The 18,101-nt window shown below is 39.2% G+C and overlaps 1 protein-coding gene across 1 annotated transcript; it reads right to left on the minus strand.

Annotated features, from left to right (window-relative positions):
- Positions 1-13,766: 13,766 nt before the first annotated feature.
- LOC101844207 (cathepsin R-like) lies at positions 13,767-17,471 on the minus strand. The gene is made up of 7 exons (XM_005078430.1): positions 17,346-17,471; positions 16,943-17,065; positions 16,699-16,848; positions 16,020-16,244; positions 15,401-15,563; positions 14,687-14,804; positions 13,767-13,866 (listed from the first exon to the last, which is right to left on the minus strand). The coding sequence occupies exons 1-7, from the start codon at positions 17,469-17,471 to the stop codon at positions 13,767-13,769; spliced, it is 1,005 nt and encodes a 334-aa protein (XP_005078487.1).
- Positions 17,472-18,101: the final 630 nt, after the last annotated feature.

Below are 18,101 nucleotides of genomic sequence, written 5' to 3' on the forward strand. Positions count from 1 at the left end.
GAGGTGGCAGGTTCACTTCCTTGGCATGGATTAATAATTCCATGTGTTGGAAGCCAGGTGTAACAATTGTTTAAATTATTCTATTGTTTATAAACCCTCAGGAGTCAGATACGGGTTAAAACCTGACTGATAAGAGAAGCAGCATAGAAGTGACTAATGGCCTCCCCTCTGCTTCCTTACTTGATCCAAAAGGCAGTGAATTTTTCTAACTCTCCCAACTAATGACCATGCATCTCTATATGTCCTCCATCCTCCAAAACCTCTACAGCTATTTCTGGTCAGCTAGTAGCTAGTGCCGCCCTCTGATTCAAGGTAAACTATTGGCACAGCAGATTGGCAGTATAAACAATTGTCCCACAACAGGTATCATTTTCCCATGCAAAGAAAGAGACACCTTGATGGAGGGATACATTATGGGGTTAACAAGAAACCTGGTACTAGGGAAATTCCCAGGAATCCACAAGGATGATTCCAGCTAAGGATCTAAGCAATAGTGGAGAGGGTACCTTAACTTCCCTTCCCCTATAATCAGATTAATGACTACTTTAATTGCCATTATAGAACCTTCATAGAAGTGATGAAAGCAGATGCAGAGATCCACAGGTAAGAACTGGGCCAAACTCCTGGAGTCCAGTCATAGAAAAGGAGAGGTGATAATATGAGCAATGGGGTCAAAACCATAATGGGGAAACACACAGAAACAGCTTACCCAAACAAGTGGGAGCTCACTGACTCCAGACTGACATCTAGAGAACCTGCATAAGAACAAACCTGGTCGTCTGACTGTTGGGTGCTGCACATGCTCACTTGCACACACATGGACCCACTGACATGCAAACATGCAATCACACACACCTCACACCTGTACTATGGGAAAAAAGAATAGACCGTTCAATTTAAGTGGGACAAAATATTCTAGGCTGTGCTTCCAAAAGCAACAGGCAAGCTCTTTGCCAGTGCTCTTGGAAGACCAACCAGTGCTCTTAATCAGAGAGCCTTCATGAAAGGCCCCGGCATTTTAAATCTAGACTTTGGGTAGCAGTTCATACCTGTTATTGATCAGGCGGTATTTATTGCCATCAGATTCTTCATCCTTAAATCCATGGCTGACCATGAGAACTGCGGGATTCACGAAATAACTGCTAGAGTTTGGCTCATCATGAATTCCTGGTATAAAAAACAGAAACTGATGTGAGATGCCCATGATACTGGACTGTAATCACTGCCACCACCAATGAGGGAGATATGGCCAATGATGCCTTAAATGGCATAAAGTACAGTAAGACTGGAGCGTTGAATGGATTTTAACAAAGAAGATATAGATATGTATCTTCAGAGAAAACTGAAGAAATCCAAAATGTAGATTTGCTGATAAACACGTGTCCAGGTGGTGCATGCAAGACGACTCTATGGAATCGTGTAATTTTGTTGCTAGAATCTCATGTCAAGTTAAATTCAGTGAGCATAAATTAATCCAGAAGCCTTCATTATAATCTTAGTTCAGATGATCAGCCTCTACAAATATCTAAAGCATCCACCAGATTTTTGGAAAGTTCAAAGATTAGCTAACCAACAAATTTTGTTAATAATAACATCTTAACTTGCACGTGGGTGTGCCACATATGTGCAAGAAGTGATCTCTACTGCCTAGGAGGACAATGGAGGTTATTGGTGTTCAAGATCTGTCACTCTCAATGGGCAGAGCCTTACATGCCCTTAATGAGAACCTGTAGAAACCTGGGGCTCAGGAGGTGTCTGGTTTCCTCTGTGGATTTCCAGCCTCCTCCACCTCCACAGAGCAGTTTCACTGTTCAGACTTACTATTTATTCCTAAACCCGTTCTTTTGCACTTCATACTGTATATTATATCACGTTGTTTCACATCTCCTAACTCTTCCCAGGCCCCCTTTCGTCCCCTACAAACGCAACTCTGTGTCCCTTTTCTCACTTAATAAAAGAGAAAGGAAAAAACCGCTAAAAGCATAGAAACTGATTTGTGTTGCTCAGCCAAATCTGAGCATGCAGCCTGCTTGGACTGTGTGTGATACACCAGTGCCATGCCATGGTGTGTGATATATACACATTGCCATGCCATGGTGTGATGATATGCCCAGTGCCATGCCATGGGAGAAACCTGGCTTTTCCTCTCAAAGCAGCTATCATGTGTGAATAACGTCATGACTAGCGGTAGGGATATTTGTTCCACATTTCTTCCCCTTCGTGCTGGGATTTTGTCTGGTTGAGCTCTGTAGGTCTTGTGCATGCTGTCACAGCCCTTGTGAATACACATGTGCATCAGTTGTGTGGTGTCTGCAAAACGATGTCTTCTGAAAACAATCTACTACCTTTGCTGTGTCTATGATGTCCACTTATGGGTGTGTACATATTGTGTTTGTTTTTCTGTGACTGGGTCACCTCACTCAGGATGGTTTCTTCTAGTGTCATCCATTTGCCTGCAAATTTCAAGATTTCATTGTTTTTTTTCTGCTGAGTAGTACTCCATTGTGTATATGTACCACATTTTCTCTATCCACTCTTCAGTTGAGAGGCATCTAGGTTGGCTATTACAAACAACATTTCTATGAACATAGTTGAACACATGTCCTGGTGGTATGAATGTGCATCCTTTGGGTGTATGCTTAAGAGTATAATTGCTGAGTCTTGAGGTAGATTGACTACCTTAAATCCTTAAATGGCCTTCCACTATAATGAGATTGATACCTTAACTGCCATCCTAGAGCCCTTATCCAGTAGCTGATGGAATCAGAAGCAGATATTCACACCTAAGCACTGAGCTGAACTCCTGGAATTCAGTTGTAGAGAGGGAGGAGTGATGAGCAAATGGGTAAAGACCATGCTGGGGAAACCCACAGAAACAGCTGACCTGAGGAAATAGAAGCTCCTGGACTCCAGACTGACAGCTGGGGGACCTGCATAAGACCAAACCAAGCCCCCTGAAAATGGGTTTCAGTTGGGGAGCTTGGACAGTCTATGGGGCAGTAGAACCAGTATTTATCCCTAGTGCACTAATGGGTTTTGGGAGCCCATTCCCTATGGAGGGATACTCTCTCAGCCTAGATACACAGGGGAAGGCCTAGGCCCTGCCCAAATGATGTGACAGATTTTGATGATCCCTCATGGGAGGCCTCACCCTCCCTGAGGAGTGGATGGGAGATAGGTTGGGGAGATGGTGGAGGAAATGGGAGGATGGGAGGGAGAGGGAACTAGGATTGGTATGTAAAATAAGATTGTATTTAATTTAAATAAAAATTTTAACTAAAAATCATCTGCTACCTCTGACCTTTATAATTTCCACACATTATCTTCTTCACAGACCCATCAGCTTTGGAGGCAGGGAGCATGATCAAACATTCTATTCAGAGCAAGCACTGCCAGAACTCCTGGATCTTCTTCATGCTGCACAGGTGTAGGTCTCTGTGTTAATTGCCATCTACTGCATGAAGAGGATCCTATAAGAAGGTTGAGGAATTCATTGATACGGATATAATAATACACCATCCAAAGTCTGTTATTGTTATAGTAACAGGTTCTCCCCCAACACCTCCAGGACTGTGAACTTTTGTCTTATGTTCTTGTCTCACTAACAGTGTCAGACATGGGTTCCATATCACCGAGTTGGCCTTAAACCACTAGAATGGGGTTTGTGACACTGTACCATCTGTGGGAAAATTTCAGGCAGGCTCTTGCCGTGTGTCACAGAGTTTGAGGCTGGGTAAGACTGCTAACTGGCTTTCATCACTGATGTCATGCACAGCACCTCCTATATCCAGGAGTGTTACCCACTATGGAGGAAGACTTCCAGCTGGAAACCAGGTTCCCTCCATATTTTATGTCCTAAGAAAAGGGCCACATGTTTCAAAAGATAAAATTTATCCTTAGACCTGGGGTTTTATTTAGTGAGATATGACATCTAGTTGGGGCATTTGTCTCCCTTTTTATAAGGTGACTCCATTTAAATTGCTGTGTGTGTGTGTGTGTTAGGAGATTCTTCAGTAGTAGGTTTTCATATGGCTTTTCAAATGGATTTTTGTCTTAGTTGTCTCTCCCCACATTCCCTTCTCCCTCTCCTCTATTCATAGCAAATAATATTTAAGTCAGAGAGTATCACATTATATCCATAAGTGATTGAAATATTTTTTTCCTCTAGAATATCCCAAATAAAACCTGGCCCTACTGAAATCAGTGTTTGCTAATGTTGTCCACACCCTCGTACCGTCCCTATTCAAATAGCAATTCTGATAAGTTAGGGGAACACAAGGCATCATTATTTCTGTTGGGGCACTCTACATGTCTGATTAGGATCCTTCCCTACCACGCCCCTTGTGTAATATGCTGAACTTGATCTTTCTACAGCTAGTTCCTCTAGTCAGAATCCCATCACCAGAGATGTTTTTGTTTTTTCCTTAATAGTAGGCGTCTATGTGGCACCCATATTGGCAACAAGTCTCCTTACATGGGTTTATGCAAGGGTAAGACCTCTGCCTCAGTGCAGGAGTGTGTCATTCCTGTCTATTATTTTCATGTTGTTTAATAAGGTCACTTTGGTTGTGATTTAATGAGGGTCTCAGAATGCTTTTGTCTTTTTTTATTTTTTGTTTGTTTATTATTATTATTTTTTATTTTTAAGTTTAAATTTAGATTAAAAACATGGTTGGTTCACAAGTCAGTTACAGGTCCCTCTCCCTTTCCCTCCCCTCCTCCTGTGCCCTCCCCCAACTCCCCCATTATCCCCTCATTTCCCCAGGGAGGGTGAGGCCCTCCATGGGGGTGTCCATAGTCTGTCATTTCATCCAGGGCAGGGCCTAGACCCTCCCCCCAAGATTTCAGGGTGAGAGTTCATCTCACATTGTTGGATGAGAGTCCAAAGTCCATGTGTATACTCGGAATGAATACTGATCTATTGTCCAAGGCTCAATAGATTACCTAGGCCTCCTCACTGACACCCCCATTCAGGGGGTCTGGATCAGTCCCATGTTGGATTCCCAGGCATCAGCCTGGGATTCAAGAGCTAACCCTTGTCAGGTCAGCTGTTTCTGGGGTTAAACCAGCCCAGTCTTAACTCCTTTGGTCATCAGTCCTCCCTCTCTGTTACTGGCTTTCTTGAGTTCATGATTTTGTCTTATAGAGCAGTTTACTTTGATATTCTTCTTCCAACGTTCCTCTAGGGTAGCAAGAAACTTCATGAGATGGACATGACACAGTTTCAGAGACCTGGATTCTCGTTCCCAGATGGCCCCCAAGAATCACAGTCTGCTTCTCATGGAGCTGGGAACTCCCAGAGCTGAGCTTTTCAGTCAAATCACCAGGCCAGGGTCAGGAATGAGGTTGATTGATCTACCAGCCTCCATTTCTAAGGCTTGCAGGTGTGACATGCACTGAAGCTACCGCCCCACATTAGAAAGCTGGCTTGCTGCCACCTCCATCTGCAGCCTCCTCTTCTCTACAGCCTCCTCTACTGTAAACACCTTCATGTGCAAGTTTGCTCGTACAATGCAGCTTATCACCATGTGCAAGCTTGCACGTGCAACACAGCTTATCACCTACACAAGGATTCTTCCCTAAGAGGTCCTGGTCAGTATCAACATCATTATTCAGATCTGATAGGAAACTACATTTCTGAAATGTATCCCACACCCACTGAACCATACAGTAGTGTAGTTATATCCAGAAATTGGAGTTTTCTCAAGACATTAGGATATTTCTAATGTCCACTGGTGTTTGGGGACCATTGTTGTGGAGTTTGTAAAATGGCGGGAGGAGCATTGTACACGGTCCATTACAAGACAGGACACCTCAGTGTAATTCATCTATAGGTCTCCTCTGTTTTTTTTAAAAGAACTCAGCACGAATAATTTCCATCAAGGTTTTAACTTCCATGACTGCTCAATCCACACAAAGGAACAGAGATTTTTTTCCCACATTCTTTATAGAAGAAATTTTGCAAAATTTTCATTCAAGTAGAGAAAATGAAAGGCAAGCAAGTCCTTCATGTATATAAGAGAGGCCTGTGACACCATGTGGCCTGAACTTAGGGATCACATTGAAATTATGATCCAATACCACATAACAGAAGGTTTCCTTGGTAGGAAGTGTGAGTCAGTGATACCCGAAATCCATAGTTTGTTTTCTGTTTTATCTTCTGTTCCTTGCTGCATGAGGAGAGCTCTGTTAAAGAATAATATGCAGTAAAATTAAAGGGTTGACTGTTAGAATTTTGGGCATGTGTTGTCACTTTTTCACTGGATCTAATAAGCACCAGTGACTGATTTAGTTCAAATACATCCTCAGTCTTTTCCACAATCTCTGGGAAAGTATTTGGGAGCATAGTTCAAAAACTTTTATCAACTGTGGAGAGCTCAATTTCTCAGAGAGGAGTAAGAAGACATTTTCCCATATATGATGTAGTGCATGCTGTGTAGTTGTAACAGACTCACATCCATGGTTCTGATTTGCAGGACAAGAAGTGTACTGAAATGGAATGGAAAGACCTCTCCACCTCTATCCTCAGATTACATTCCTACTGAATAATCTTAGATTTCCTCTAATGCTAGGCACAAGTGAAAATGTTATGGCAATTTGCTTCTTTTTTCTTATTATAACAGATAAAGTAATGGATGTTGATGAATGCAGTTGTTTTGATAAAATTAAATATTTGATACCTTAAATTTCAAAACATTCTTTAAATTCCAAATTATATGCTTTCTACATTAAATCTGTTTTCTGTATTTTTAAATAATACATAAAGGAAAACTCAATGGAAACAATATCTTTTCAGTATTACTTACTTATACTTTTTGATATAGATAAAACAAACATTATTGCTTCAAGGCTGTGGTGATCTCATGAAAATGGTGGATTCTCATCTGAGACAACAGGAGATATTGAGCTGTTGAAGTGATTAGAACTCTGTAGCCCTAATCAAACCATGTCACTATCAGACTTTACAAAATCTGCTTATTAACAAATGGGGATAACTGCCTCTTAGATCAACCCCATAACAGTGCATACATTACATTATAATATGGTCATCTTACTTTCCACTGACCATAATAAGACTTCAGAACTAATTTTCTATCATCATATTTTCATATATACAAATTCATAAAGCAAGACATAAATTACAGAAATGGACAAAGGAGAATTACACAAAATAAACATGGGGTGTCTTTACAATTGATGGAATTTCTGTGCAACCAGATATAATCAGTGGAGGCATAATCTTGCAAATGTGGCAAAAACATTGAAATATTTACTTTGAGATGAAAACTATTAACTCACTACTATCTCAGTAAAATATAATTTGCTACATACATAAAAATAAATAAGAAAGCACTTCATTTTGTGTCTTGATTCTTCATTTGACTTACTAGTTCATAGGCATCCACACTGTGGCATTTATCAACAGTTGATTTTATAACAAAAATATTTCAATGTATGAATGTATTCTTGAATTCATGGTAATAATGCCATAATCTTTGTCTGGTATGAATAATGATTCTATAATATCTGTGCACTTTAATTTTATGTAGTAAACATCGTCATTTCTCCTTGGTTTCTACACAGCAGAGTAAATTGTATGAACACTTCTTTGAGGAGCAACCTCACTGGTTTGGACTTCTACCATAGACTACATTCCTATCGAAAGAACAGGTCTAGCAAGATCAATCAACCAATCAATCAGTTTTTAACTATTTCATCTTACTTTATAATCTTAATTCCTTATTGAAATGTTTTTTTCTTTCTCTCTTTCCTCATTTTACCAATAATGTGTTAGAGAGATCAGAAATTATACAAGAAGTCTGGTTTTCTTCTAGTTTTGATAAATGTAAAAATGGCATGATAGTTTTCTTCTTCACTTTTCTTATTATAATTGAGAAGTTATATTGTGTTTACGAATAAGATTTTTCTATAACTCTGTGAGTTGACTTTTAATTTGAAAATATTCTTGAAATTGAATTTAATATTGTTTCTACATTAAACCTATTGCCTGTATTAAAAAATAGTTAATGCAACAATGAGATCACAATGGAGGCAACAATTTTTCATTGTTTATTTCTTACTACACTGTATTGATGTATAGATACCACCAACAAAATTGCTTCAAAGACTATAGTGATCTCAAGAAAAGGTGGTTTCTCATCAGAGACAACAGGTACATTGGTGAGTGGTTAGGGAAAACATGCAGTGTTTCTTATCTGAGGCGTCGGGGTCCTTGACATGCCATCCCCATGTCAGTAGTACATATTCAGACTATACTTCATACACTCCCCAGTGTATTGCTAAATTTGTTCTAGTAAGTGTGGTTTGCATATGTTTAGACAAAGCTACTTTACCTTTGGAGTTCTTTGGCTTCCCTATATCCTGTCAAGCACCAGGTGTAAAGCCATCCTCATGGGTGGTGCCCTGACAATATTTCTTTGTCATGAGAATGATGCTGATAGATGAGCATAGAGCACAGAGATATCATGTTTTTTTAAGTGACCCAAGTACAAGAGCAGTATAGTGTATCACCTCTGAAGAGAAAATGGCGCCATCTCCTCAGGGATACTCTCATCTGTGCTAATAACCATTTCCGGTTAGAGCTCTAATGGCCTCTCTGAAAGCAGACATAGAGAAACCACTGCATTTTTGGGCTGATTCTTCATGTAATGGACACTGATGATTACTTTGTTAGAGGTTCCTATAACACTGGCCCAAATTCCACAGAATCTGGCAATCAAATTGGGAAGGGAAAAAGTAGAAACCCCAATGAAAGGATGTACACAGTAATTTCATGACAGAAGAGTTCACACCTCAGTGAGACCTGCTTTGTAATAAGACCCAACCTAGAAACGAGAAAAAAATGAATGGGAAGAGCATGAAACAGCAAATGGAAAATGAAAATGAAGGTGCAAACTTGTACCTTAAATACCAAGTGCTCTCCCCACATGGGGTCAACTGCCTTCCCATTGAGCTTCGATTAAACTAAAGATGGCTCCTGGACAACTAGTCTTCTCAACTACATTAGTGAAGAGAATATTTCTTGAACAACAGCCTCTTCTCAAAATGAAACCTGTGTTGTTGCTGCTTCTTTCCTGAGAACGGGAGAAAACCCACCAGCAAGCCCTCTAATGATGGCTGTCTCTTTAGCAGTTCTTGCTCATGCCTTGAGTGCGCACTGATTCTTTATTACAACTTCCCCTAAATCCTTTAGTGTTTTTTTTTTTACAATTCATCACACTGAATTTTTCTCAAATGGCATATGGAAACTGAAAATTCTTGGTATAAATACATGCCTAAATGTTCCTCTCTTTATCTGAAACACTGCCAGATTTTACTAACTCAAACACCACTGACAAGCCAGACAAGGGTGTTCATAAGGAATGGGAGAGAGACTTGCAAGTGTAAGTTTATCTTTTCCAGTTCTACAATCAGCCTGTTACAACTCTGTAACACTGGGTAGGGCAGTGAAATTCTATTAACACACTCACCTTTTAAAGACACTCATCAATGAGGAACCGAGGTCACTGAGCAGGAGAGGATGACAGGACTTCCTTCTTCCTCTTTACCACTAGTTTTTCACAGTAAAGTTCACCCACCATCAATGTGGCTAAGCATAGAAGACCAAATTCACACTGCAATCTGAATTTCCTTGCTGATCTCTAAAAGCATCTACTATTTATTTTGCTCCCTTCTAAATATAGAGTCTATTCTTCAAACTCCAACATATGCCACTAAGACCCTCCTTTTCAGGATATTTGGGCTGTGGGGACAATGGTCAGGATACATGCAGACACTTGAGTTATCTTCACCAGGCCATTGCAGTGAACCCTGGCTTGGAAAGATATACAGATGACCTTCCATCACTCTGTGTCCAGTGACAAATGATTCTGAATCTTGGGTCAGGCACTTTCTGAGACCTAAGAGATAGACACAGTCATCAGGAAAGAGCTAGTTAACAGGAATAGAAGACTTGGGTCAAAACAGTCCACCCCTCCTAAGTTGCATCTACCCAAATGTCTCCTGATATATCTATTTTCTCATGTCTCTATCTTCCATAAAGCCCTTCAGTTATTTATCTTTCTTATTGATACATACTTCAACTGTTAACATACAAGCAAAGAAAATTTACACAGCAGAGATGTGTCCTCAGTATAATATTTGTTCATGAATAAGACACAAGGTAAATCATCTACTTTCTAAAACTGTGACAGATTTCATGGGCACCTCACTACAATGGATGCATCATTGGTGTTCTGAACTACAGGTTTGCAGATCCACCAACAATGGATGAGTGTTCTCTTCAGTCCACATCATCATCAGCATGAGCTGTCTCTTGTTTTGTTGATCCTCACAATTCTGACTAGGGTAAAATGAAATCACAAGGTAATTTTGATTTGTATTTCTCTGATAACTAAGGATCCTGAAAAAAATTTTAAGTGATTACCAGACGTTTGAGTTTTCTCTTTTGAGAATTCTCTGGTTATATCTACCTCCCATTTTTAGGTTGGGTTAGTTTTTTATTGAAACCAAGTTTCTTAAGTTCCTTCTATATTTTAGATATGAGTCCTTTATTGGATGCATATGAGGTGAAAAAAGAAAGACTTTTCCCATTCTATCGGCTTCTGCTTTGCCTGAATGATGGTGTCTTTTGATGTCCAGAAGGTTTTCAGTTTCATGAAATCCTAGGTATTAATTTTTTTTCATTTATAAGCTTGCAGGAAATTGTATTTATTATGTTGAAGTACATTAATTATATCCTTAATTCTCCAAGGCTGCTTTCACGAATGGGTGTTGGTTATTTGTCAAAGGCCTTTTCTACATCTGATGATATGATCATGTGTTTTTATCTTTCAGTTTGTCTATATGATAGGTTACATTTATTAATTTAGATATGCTGAACTCCCCAGAATCATGGTGCATGATCATGGTGTATGATTTTTTATTATTATTTTTTTAAGTTTAAATTTAGATTAGAAACAAGGTTGCTTCATAAGTCAGTTCCAGGTCCCTCTCCCTTTCCCTCCCCTCCTCCCGTGCCCTCCCCTCAACCCCCCCCATTATCCCCTCATTTCGCCAGGGAGGATGAGGCCCTCCATGGGGTGTCCATAGTCTGTCATTTCATCCAGGGCAGGGCCTAGACCCTCCCCCAAGAGTTCATGGTGAGAGTGCATCTCACATTGTTGGATGGGAGTCCAAAGTCCATGTGTATACTCGGAATGAATACTGATCTACTGCCCAAGGCTCAATAGATTATCTAGGCCTCCTCACTGACACCCACATTCAGGGGGTCTTGATCAGTCCCATGCTGGATTCCCAGGCATCAGCCTGGGATTCAAGAGTTAACCTTTGTCAGGTCAGCTGTTTCTGGGGGTTAAACCAGCCCAGTCTTAATCCCTTTGATCATCAGTCCTCCCTCTCTGTTACTGCCTTTCTTGAGTTCAGCTCAGTGCTTAGCCGTGGGAGTGTGCCTCTTCTTCCATCAGCCACTGAATGAAGTTTCTGTTTCCCAGACTCTCTGGCCATGGGATTGTAGGCTGGCACTCCCCAGATCTATGTCTAAAATCCATATATGAGAGAGTACATGCGATGTTTCTCTTTTTGTGACTGTGTTACCTCACTCAGGATGGTTTCTTCTAGTGTCTGATGTTTTTATGTGTTCTTGGATTCAGTTTGCAGTTGTTTTATTGTTTTTGCATCAATGTCATGAGGGAAAATTATCTGCAAATCTCTTTATTTATTTTTGTTTTACATGGTTTAGGTATCATGGTAATTATGACCTAATAAAATAATGGGCAATGTTCCTTCTGTTTCTTTTTTTGGAATAGTTTGAGGAGAATTGGCATTAACTCTTTGAAAACATGGTATAATTCTGTTCTACAAGCCTCTGTCCCTGTGTTTTTCTTTCTTTCTTTCTTTTTTATTTTAAGACTTTTAATCACGGCCTCTATTTCAGTAGAACATATATGTCTATTTCAATTGCTTACATATTTTCGTTGAAGTGTGACCCTAACCCTGATAAGTAGTATGTATCAAGAAAATTCATTTTTTAAATTTCCAGTTTGGCAGGGCACAGGTTTTTAAAGAATGTTCATACGATTCTCTGAATTTTCTCAGTGTCTGCTGTTTATGTCCCCATTTTCATCTCTAATTTTTCTAATTTGGATCATCTTTCTCTGCCTTCTAGTCATTTTAAGGGTTTGTCAACCTTAATGATGTTCTCATAGAATCAACTCTTTATTTCATTGATTTTTTGTATTGTTTTGTTATTTCAATTTTCTTGATTTCAGCCTTTAAGCATGATTATTTCTTGACATTTACACTTTTTAGGTGTGATTTCTTCTTTTTGTTCTAGAGCTTTCAGATATGCTACTAAGTTGTGAATGTGTAATCGCTCCGATTTTTCTGTAGGTATTTATTGCTATGTAGTTTCGTCTTAGAATGGCTTTTATTTTGTCCTATAAGGTTGTCTATGTTGTGAATTCATGGTCAATTCTTGAAATTATTTAATTTCTCTCTTAATTTCTGTTTTGACAAATTTTTCATTCATTGATGAATTGTACAGTTTCTATTATCTTATAATAATTCTGTTGTTATTGATATCCAGCTTTAATTAGTGGTCAGATAGGATGGAGGCTATTCTTTCAATTGTATCATATCAGTTGAAACTTAATTTGTATTTGTGTATGTGACCAACTTTGGAGAAGCGTCCATGAGATGCTGAGAAAAACGGTGTATTCTTTTGTGTCATGATAAAATTTTCTATAAGTATATGTTGAGTATATTTGATTTATGTCATCAGTAAGATCGAACATTTCTGTTTTAGTTTTCTGGATAAACCATCTATTGGCAAGAGTGGAGCACTGAAGATGCCCACTAATAATTGTATGAAGGTCAGTATGTAATTTAAGCTGTAGTCGTATTTATTTATTCACTTTGCTGCCTTTGAGTTTGATATATAGGTGATAAAAATTGCTATCACTTCTTGATGAGTTTTTCATTTGATAAGTATATAATGTACTTCTTTATATCTTCTAATAGTTTGGGTTTGAAGTCTATTTTGCCATATATAAACTGTCTACACCAATCTGCTTCTTAGTGAGGAACACAGCACAACACTACGCAGCAGAGGAGTACATAGTGCCATCTCACGGCACAACATGACCAATAATTGACATTGGGTAAATTTGTGTCAGCTAAAATGGTCAAATCCAGAAATCTCCACATAGTCTTTCAGTGCATGGTTGCTGGTAGATAAATAGAATCCTAAAAACAAATGACAACCAGTGGGTAGAATGCCACACATCACAGACGAAAGGACAACCAAGAGTAGAATGCCACCCATCATGAATAAAAGGACAACCAATAGTAGAATGCCATCAATCACGGATGAGTAACACACCCTTTTGCCTAAACACCAGCACCACATCCACTCCTGAATCCAAGATGATATGTGAGTTTGTCCACAAAAAAAAGTACCTTGCTTCAGGAAAAGAGAAAGAAGCTAGAAATTACAGTTGAATTTTAATATTTTATTTGTGCATCCTTTAAAACTGAAAAAAGGAACCATGAATATTCCTTAGTGAGAGCAGCAGTTACAGGTTCATAATGTTAAATAACTAAAGCTCTGAGAATACACATGGCAATGGGGCTCTACTGGGACTCAGCTCTTTAACACACCGAGGAAAGGCTGGTTACTGAAATAGATGATATTACTATGGACATGCTGCTGCCTGCCAAATACTTCCTTGTGGCCTTCAGGCTGCTCACACGATGGGATAGTGGGCATATGAAGCAATTGCACAATGGTTGTTCTGGTCTTTGGTCATCTTCATGTATCCCCGCAAGCCCCATTGTTTACCATAGCTGAAAGGAATTGTGGTTTCCATTTAGCAGAAGGATAACAACATGAAAGATTCAAGACAATAACTGACAAAGGACAACTTAGCAGAAGTACAACAAAAGGCATAAGGTCTACTGATGAGTACCAAACAGTCCATCAAAGAGGGCTGTGTATGCCACAGAATTGGAAGGGCAGGATGATTTTTTCCACCCGTAGGTGGTTCAGAACTAGCAAATGTGTCAGGTTTTAGAGAAGCAATAGCACAAGCATGACATTGGCCCCAGAAACCAATGAAGAAATGGGGATGCTATGATAAAATATTGTGAGGACTGTCCAAGATGTAAGGTAGCTCAGTGGTTAGGGACTGAGATCAAACTCAAGAGCCATTTAAAATCAAGACTGACATTGCAGTGTCACCATAACATGAGCACTTGGGGCAAGGACACAGGACCTACCTGGCACAAATAGGCTAACCAGATCAGAATACATCAGCGAGAGACAGTGCCTCAGCATAAGAATTGGATAATAATTGAGAAAAAATGATGTTAATATCAGACCTCTACACATGTCTAAATTGCACATGCATGTATCCACAGACAGGAAGACATGCAAATATGCATATATGTACATACCACTCACAAGTATACAAGGGAAAGCAAGAACAGGGTTTTTTTTCAACTTAAGTGTTACAAATTTCTCTAGGCAGCTATTCAAATACTGACTGCAACAGACAATCCCTTCATGAGTCCCCTGGAAGGGCAGCCAGTGTTCTTAACCAGGAAACTATGTTTCCAGCCCTTGAAATTTTAATTATAGTTTTGTTTTATTTTTGATAGGCCATACCTGTTTTTGACCAGCCAGTAGTTATTGCCATCAGTTTCATTTCCCTCAAATCCGTAACCAACTACCAGAACTACGTGATTCACTGTATCATTGCTGCATTTCGGGTCATGAAAAATACCTGAGAAATAAAACGGAAGCTGATATGAGTGATACACAGGACACCTGGCAGTGACTACTGCCAACGACCCCAGAAATGAGCTAAACTACAATCAGACTTCACAGTTGGATGAATTGTTGCCAAGATTACTAACATACATAGGGTTTCCACAGAAAACTGAAGAGATCCAAATGATCACAGATTTGTTGAAAAACACTTGTTTGTGAGCATATGAGATGACTCCTTGAAATCTTACATTTTTGCTATTGCAATTTCATGCCAAGTTAAACTCACAGGGTATAAATTGCTTAGTTCAAGATGTTCTATTATAATTTGATTTCAGATAATCAGTCTCTTTATATATTTGAAACAGCCAGCAAATGGAGAAGAGTTGAATGATTAGCTAGGCCATAATTAGCAATTATGACATATTAACTTGCATGTGGAGGGTCATACGAGATGAAAAAAACCTAACTCTATACTGTTAAATGGACAGGAGTAAAAATCCAGAAATCCAAATATTCATATCACATTTTATACATAAAAGTGATCCCATGGATATGTAGTAGCATGGGGGATATCACAAGATTTTTTTTCATTTCATTATATATGCTAACCTTTTTTGTAGAACATGAAATAATTAGAGGCAATATCAATTCCAGCAGAGATGGGCCCAATAGTTGCTACAGCAGCCATTAGACTTTCCTCACTTTTTGGGAGAGACACAAATCCTGTGATGTTAGCAGCAGAATACTTTGGATTATACCTGCATGGTCCTTCCTTTAAAATAAAAGAGGTCAGACACTCAGTTACTTCCCCTCACCTACTGGGGAACAGAAGTCACAACCACCAACCCTCTGCCCTTGGCACACTCAAGTCTGGGCTACTGTGAGTCATTCCAGAAAGTGAAATGCTACTGGAACATTTGGAACAGAAAATTAATTCTCATAGCTTCAATGATAAAGGGTCTTCCTATTCATAAGAAGTTTTAATGATGGAGAAATCTATTTAGTGTGTCTAATAACTTGCATATCCTTCCTCTGCACAGAAGGAAAGAGAGCTGCACCAAACTCATCTGATCAGGAGGCTACGCAAATGTCAATACTGTAGTGACAGTACTGGTGGTCTACAGAGTGATTCTATCAACTGATCTGAGCTTTGAAGGCACTGGATTATCTCTGCAATTGCAACAAACTCCAAGCTGAGTTGAAATGGTGACATAGGATATCCACTTACTTCTCCGTCGTATGGATAGGTTGCCTCAGCTTCCACACCTCCATTGTGCAAAACATACTCATAGGCAATGTATGGATCACCCCAGTCACAGCCATTATTGCCATGAGGTTTAGAGCAGTCCACTAGGTTCTGAACACTCAGACGGGTGAGGTTGCCAGTTTTTTTGAACATCTGTCCTTCTATGGCACCATTCACAGCAAAAGCCCAACAAGAATTGCAATAAGCCTAAGCAGAAAATAAAGTACAATCATCCACAAGCAAGTGCTAGCTATACTGACAACATAGACAAGCGTAATAATTTACGAAAATGATGTGCTGGCAGTTGAGAAATACCTAGGAAGGGATGGTCACTCTTCTAGAGGACATGACTTCTGTCACTTTTCTCATGCCCCATTGGGTATCCACACATGTGAACGTTTGAGTAAGACCTATTGGTTTTATGGATTATTAATCACAATAAAACAGGGCATGCATTCTATGGAGAAATGGGATGGAGGCTACTAATAAGAGAGTGTGTGTGGTAGATTGCCAGCATCCATGTACACTGTAAAATTGTACAAAGCATTCAAAGACAAAAATACTATTTAAAAAATGAACTTCCCATCTCTTTACACTCATTGTATACACAGACACACCAAGTGTGTTTCCTCTTCAACGTGGACTTGTGACACTCTCATACCTGTTTCCTCACAGAAGTCACATAGCCTTTCTTTCTCCAGTTTACAGATTTGGGTAAAACACCACCAACTTCACGCTTCCTGATGCTTCTTCCCTCTCTATGAGTCTGGACTGGAATATAATTCATAGTTTTCCTGAATTCTTCAACAGTCTTCAAAGAAAAGTACATAAATGATTATAAAATAAATGACTCCATGTAAGGCACTCAGGAGAACGCAGCGTGAAGCAATCCATGTCACACTCACCATGTCACCAAACTCGTTTATTTCCATGGTGTAGCCATTCTTACCCAGGCTATTTTCCTCATTGTGATGTTTGATCATTTTCATGTTTTCCTCCCAAACTGATCTCCTTAGTTCTTCATTCTCCTAGAAATGAGTATAATATCTAATATTTATTTCCAATTAATTCCTGGACAAGCTGACCAAGTAGACTTGCAGCTGCAGGTAAATAGAGGCCAGGGGGATGAATTTCAGTACACTATAGCCGCACATACTGATGAAAAGGAACTCTGACCACTGTGTGCTAACAATGATTGTGGTTAGGCAATCCCTTAGTGAGGCATGGGAACTTTGGCGGCTAGGGATGGGCAGCAATGTCAATTCACTCTGCAGTTTTTTTTTTCTGGGGAGTTTCCAGGTTACAAACCTTGCTGTATGATTTTTCATATTTTTCCTTCCATTCTTCCCATTCAGCATCCAACCTGGGATCAAGTGTTAGGACACCTGAAGCCACTCCCAGGCACAGGATTGTCAAGAAGAAAGCAAGGGTCATGATTCAAGGCCTGAGTTTGAAAGAAATTAAGAAATGACTATATTTAAGAATTTAAAGAAACACTTTATAAACATCTTATTCCTTCCTGATGAATTAACTCATCTGTGACCAATAAAAATTTTTGGAATTATTCTTGCAAATACTTTCCCAGAGGTTGTAGAAAAGGCTGAGAATGTTTGAACTAAAACAGCCACTTATTATCATCAAATCCAACAGAAAAAACGAAGACGACATGCCCAGAATTTAAGCAATGAAAACATCAGGTGTACTGCATCTTAATATCTCAGAGAGATCTCCATACACATGGAGGACCAGATGGTAAAAAAAAATAAATGGATGTAGAATATCACTTATTGGCAATTTATATGACTTAAAACTTCTATTATGTGATATCAGCTCCTAGTTTCAAGATGATATCAAAGTTCAGGCCATGTGGCATTATTTCCCTTTCCAATATAAAGCAGGGTTAGTTCTTGTCTTTAACCCTCCCTTCTTGAATGGAAAATCGTGATACGCCTTCTATAAAGAACGTGATAAAAATCAGTTACTATTCCTTCTGTCTCACAGTTGAGACCATGAGATCAAACTCCACACACTAGGTCAATAAGAATATTGTCACATGGGGTAAAC

This window comes from Mesocricetus auratus, unplaced genomic scaffold, assembly GCF_017639785.1.
Source record: "Mesocricetus auratus isolate SY011 unplaced genomic scaffold, BCM_Maur_2.0 Super-Scaffold_100013, whole genome shotgun sequence".
Lineage (NCBI taxonomy): Eukaryota > Metazoa > Chordata > Mammalia > Rodentia > Cricetidae > Mesocricetus > Mesocricetus auratus.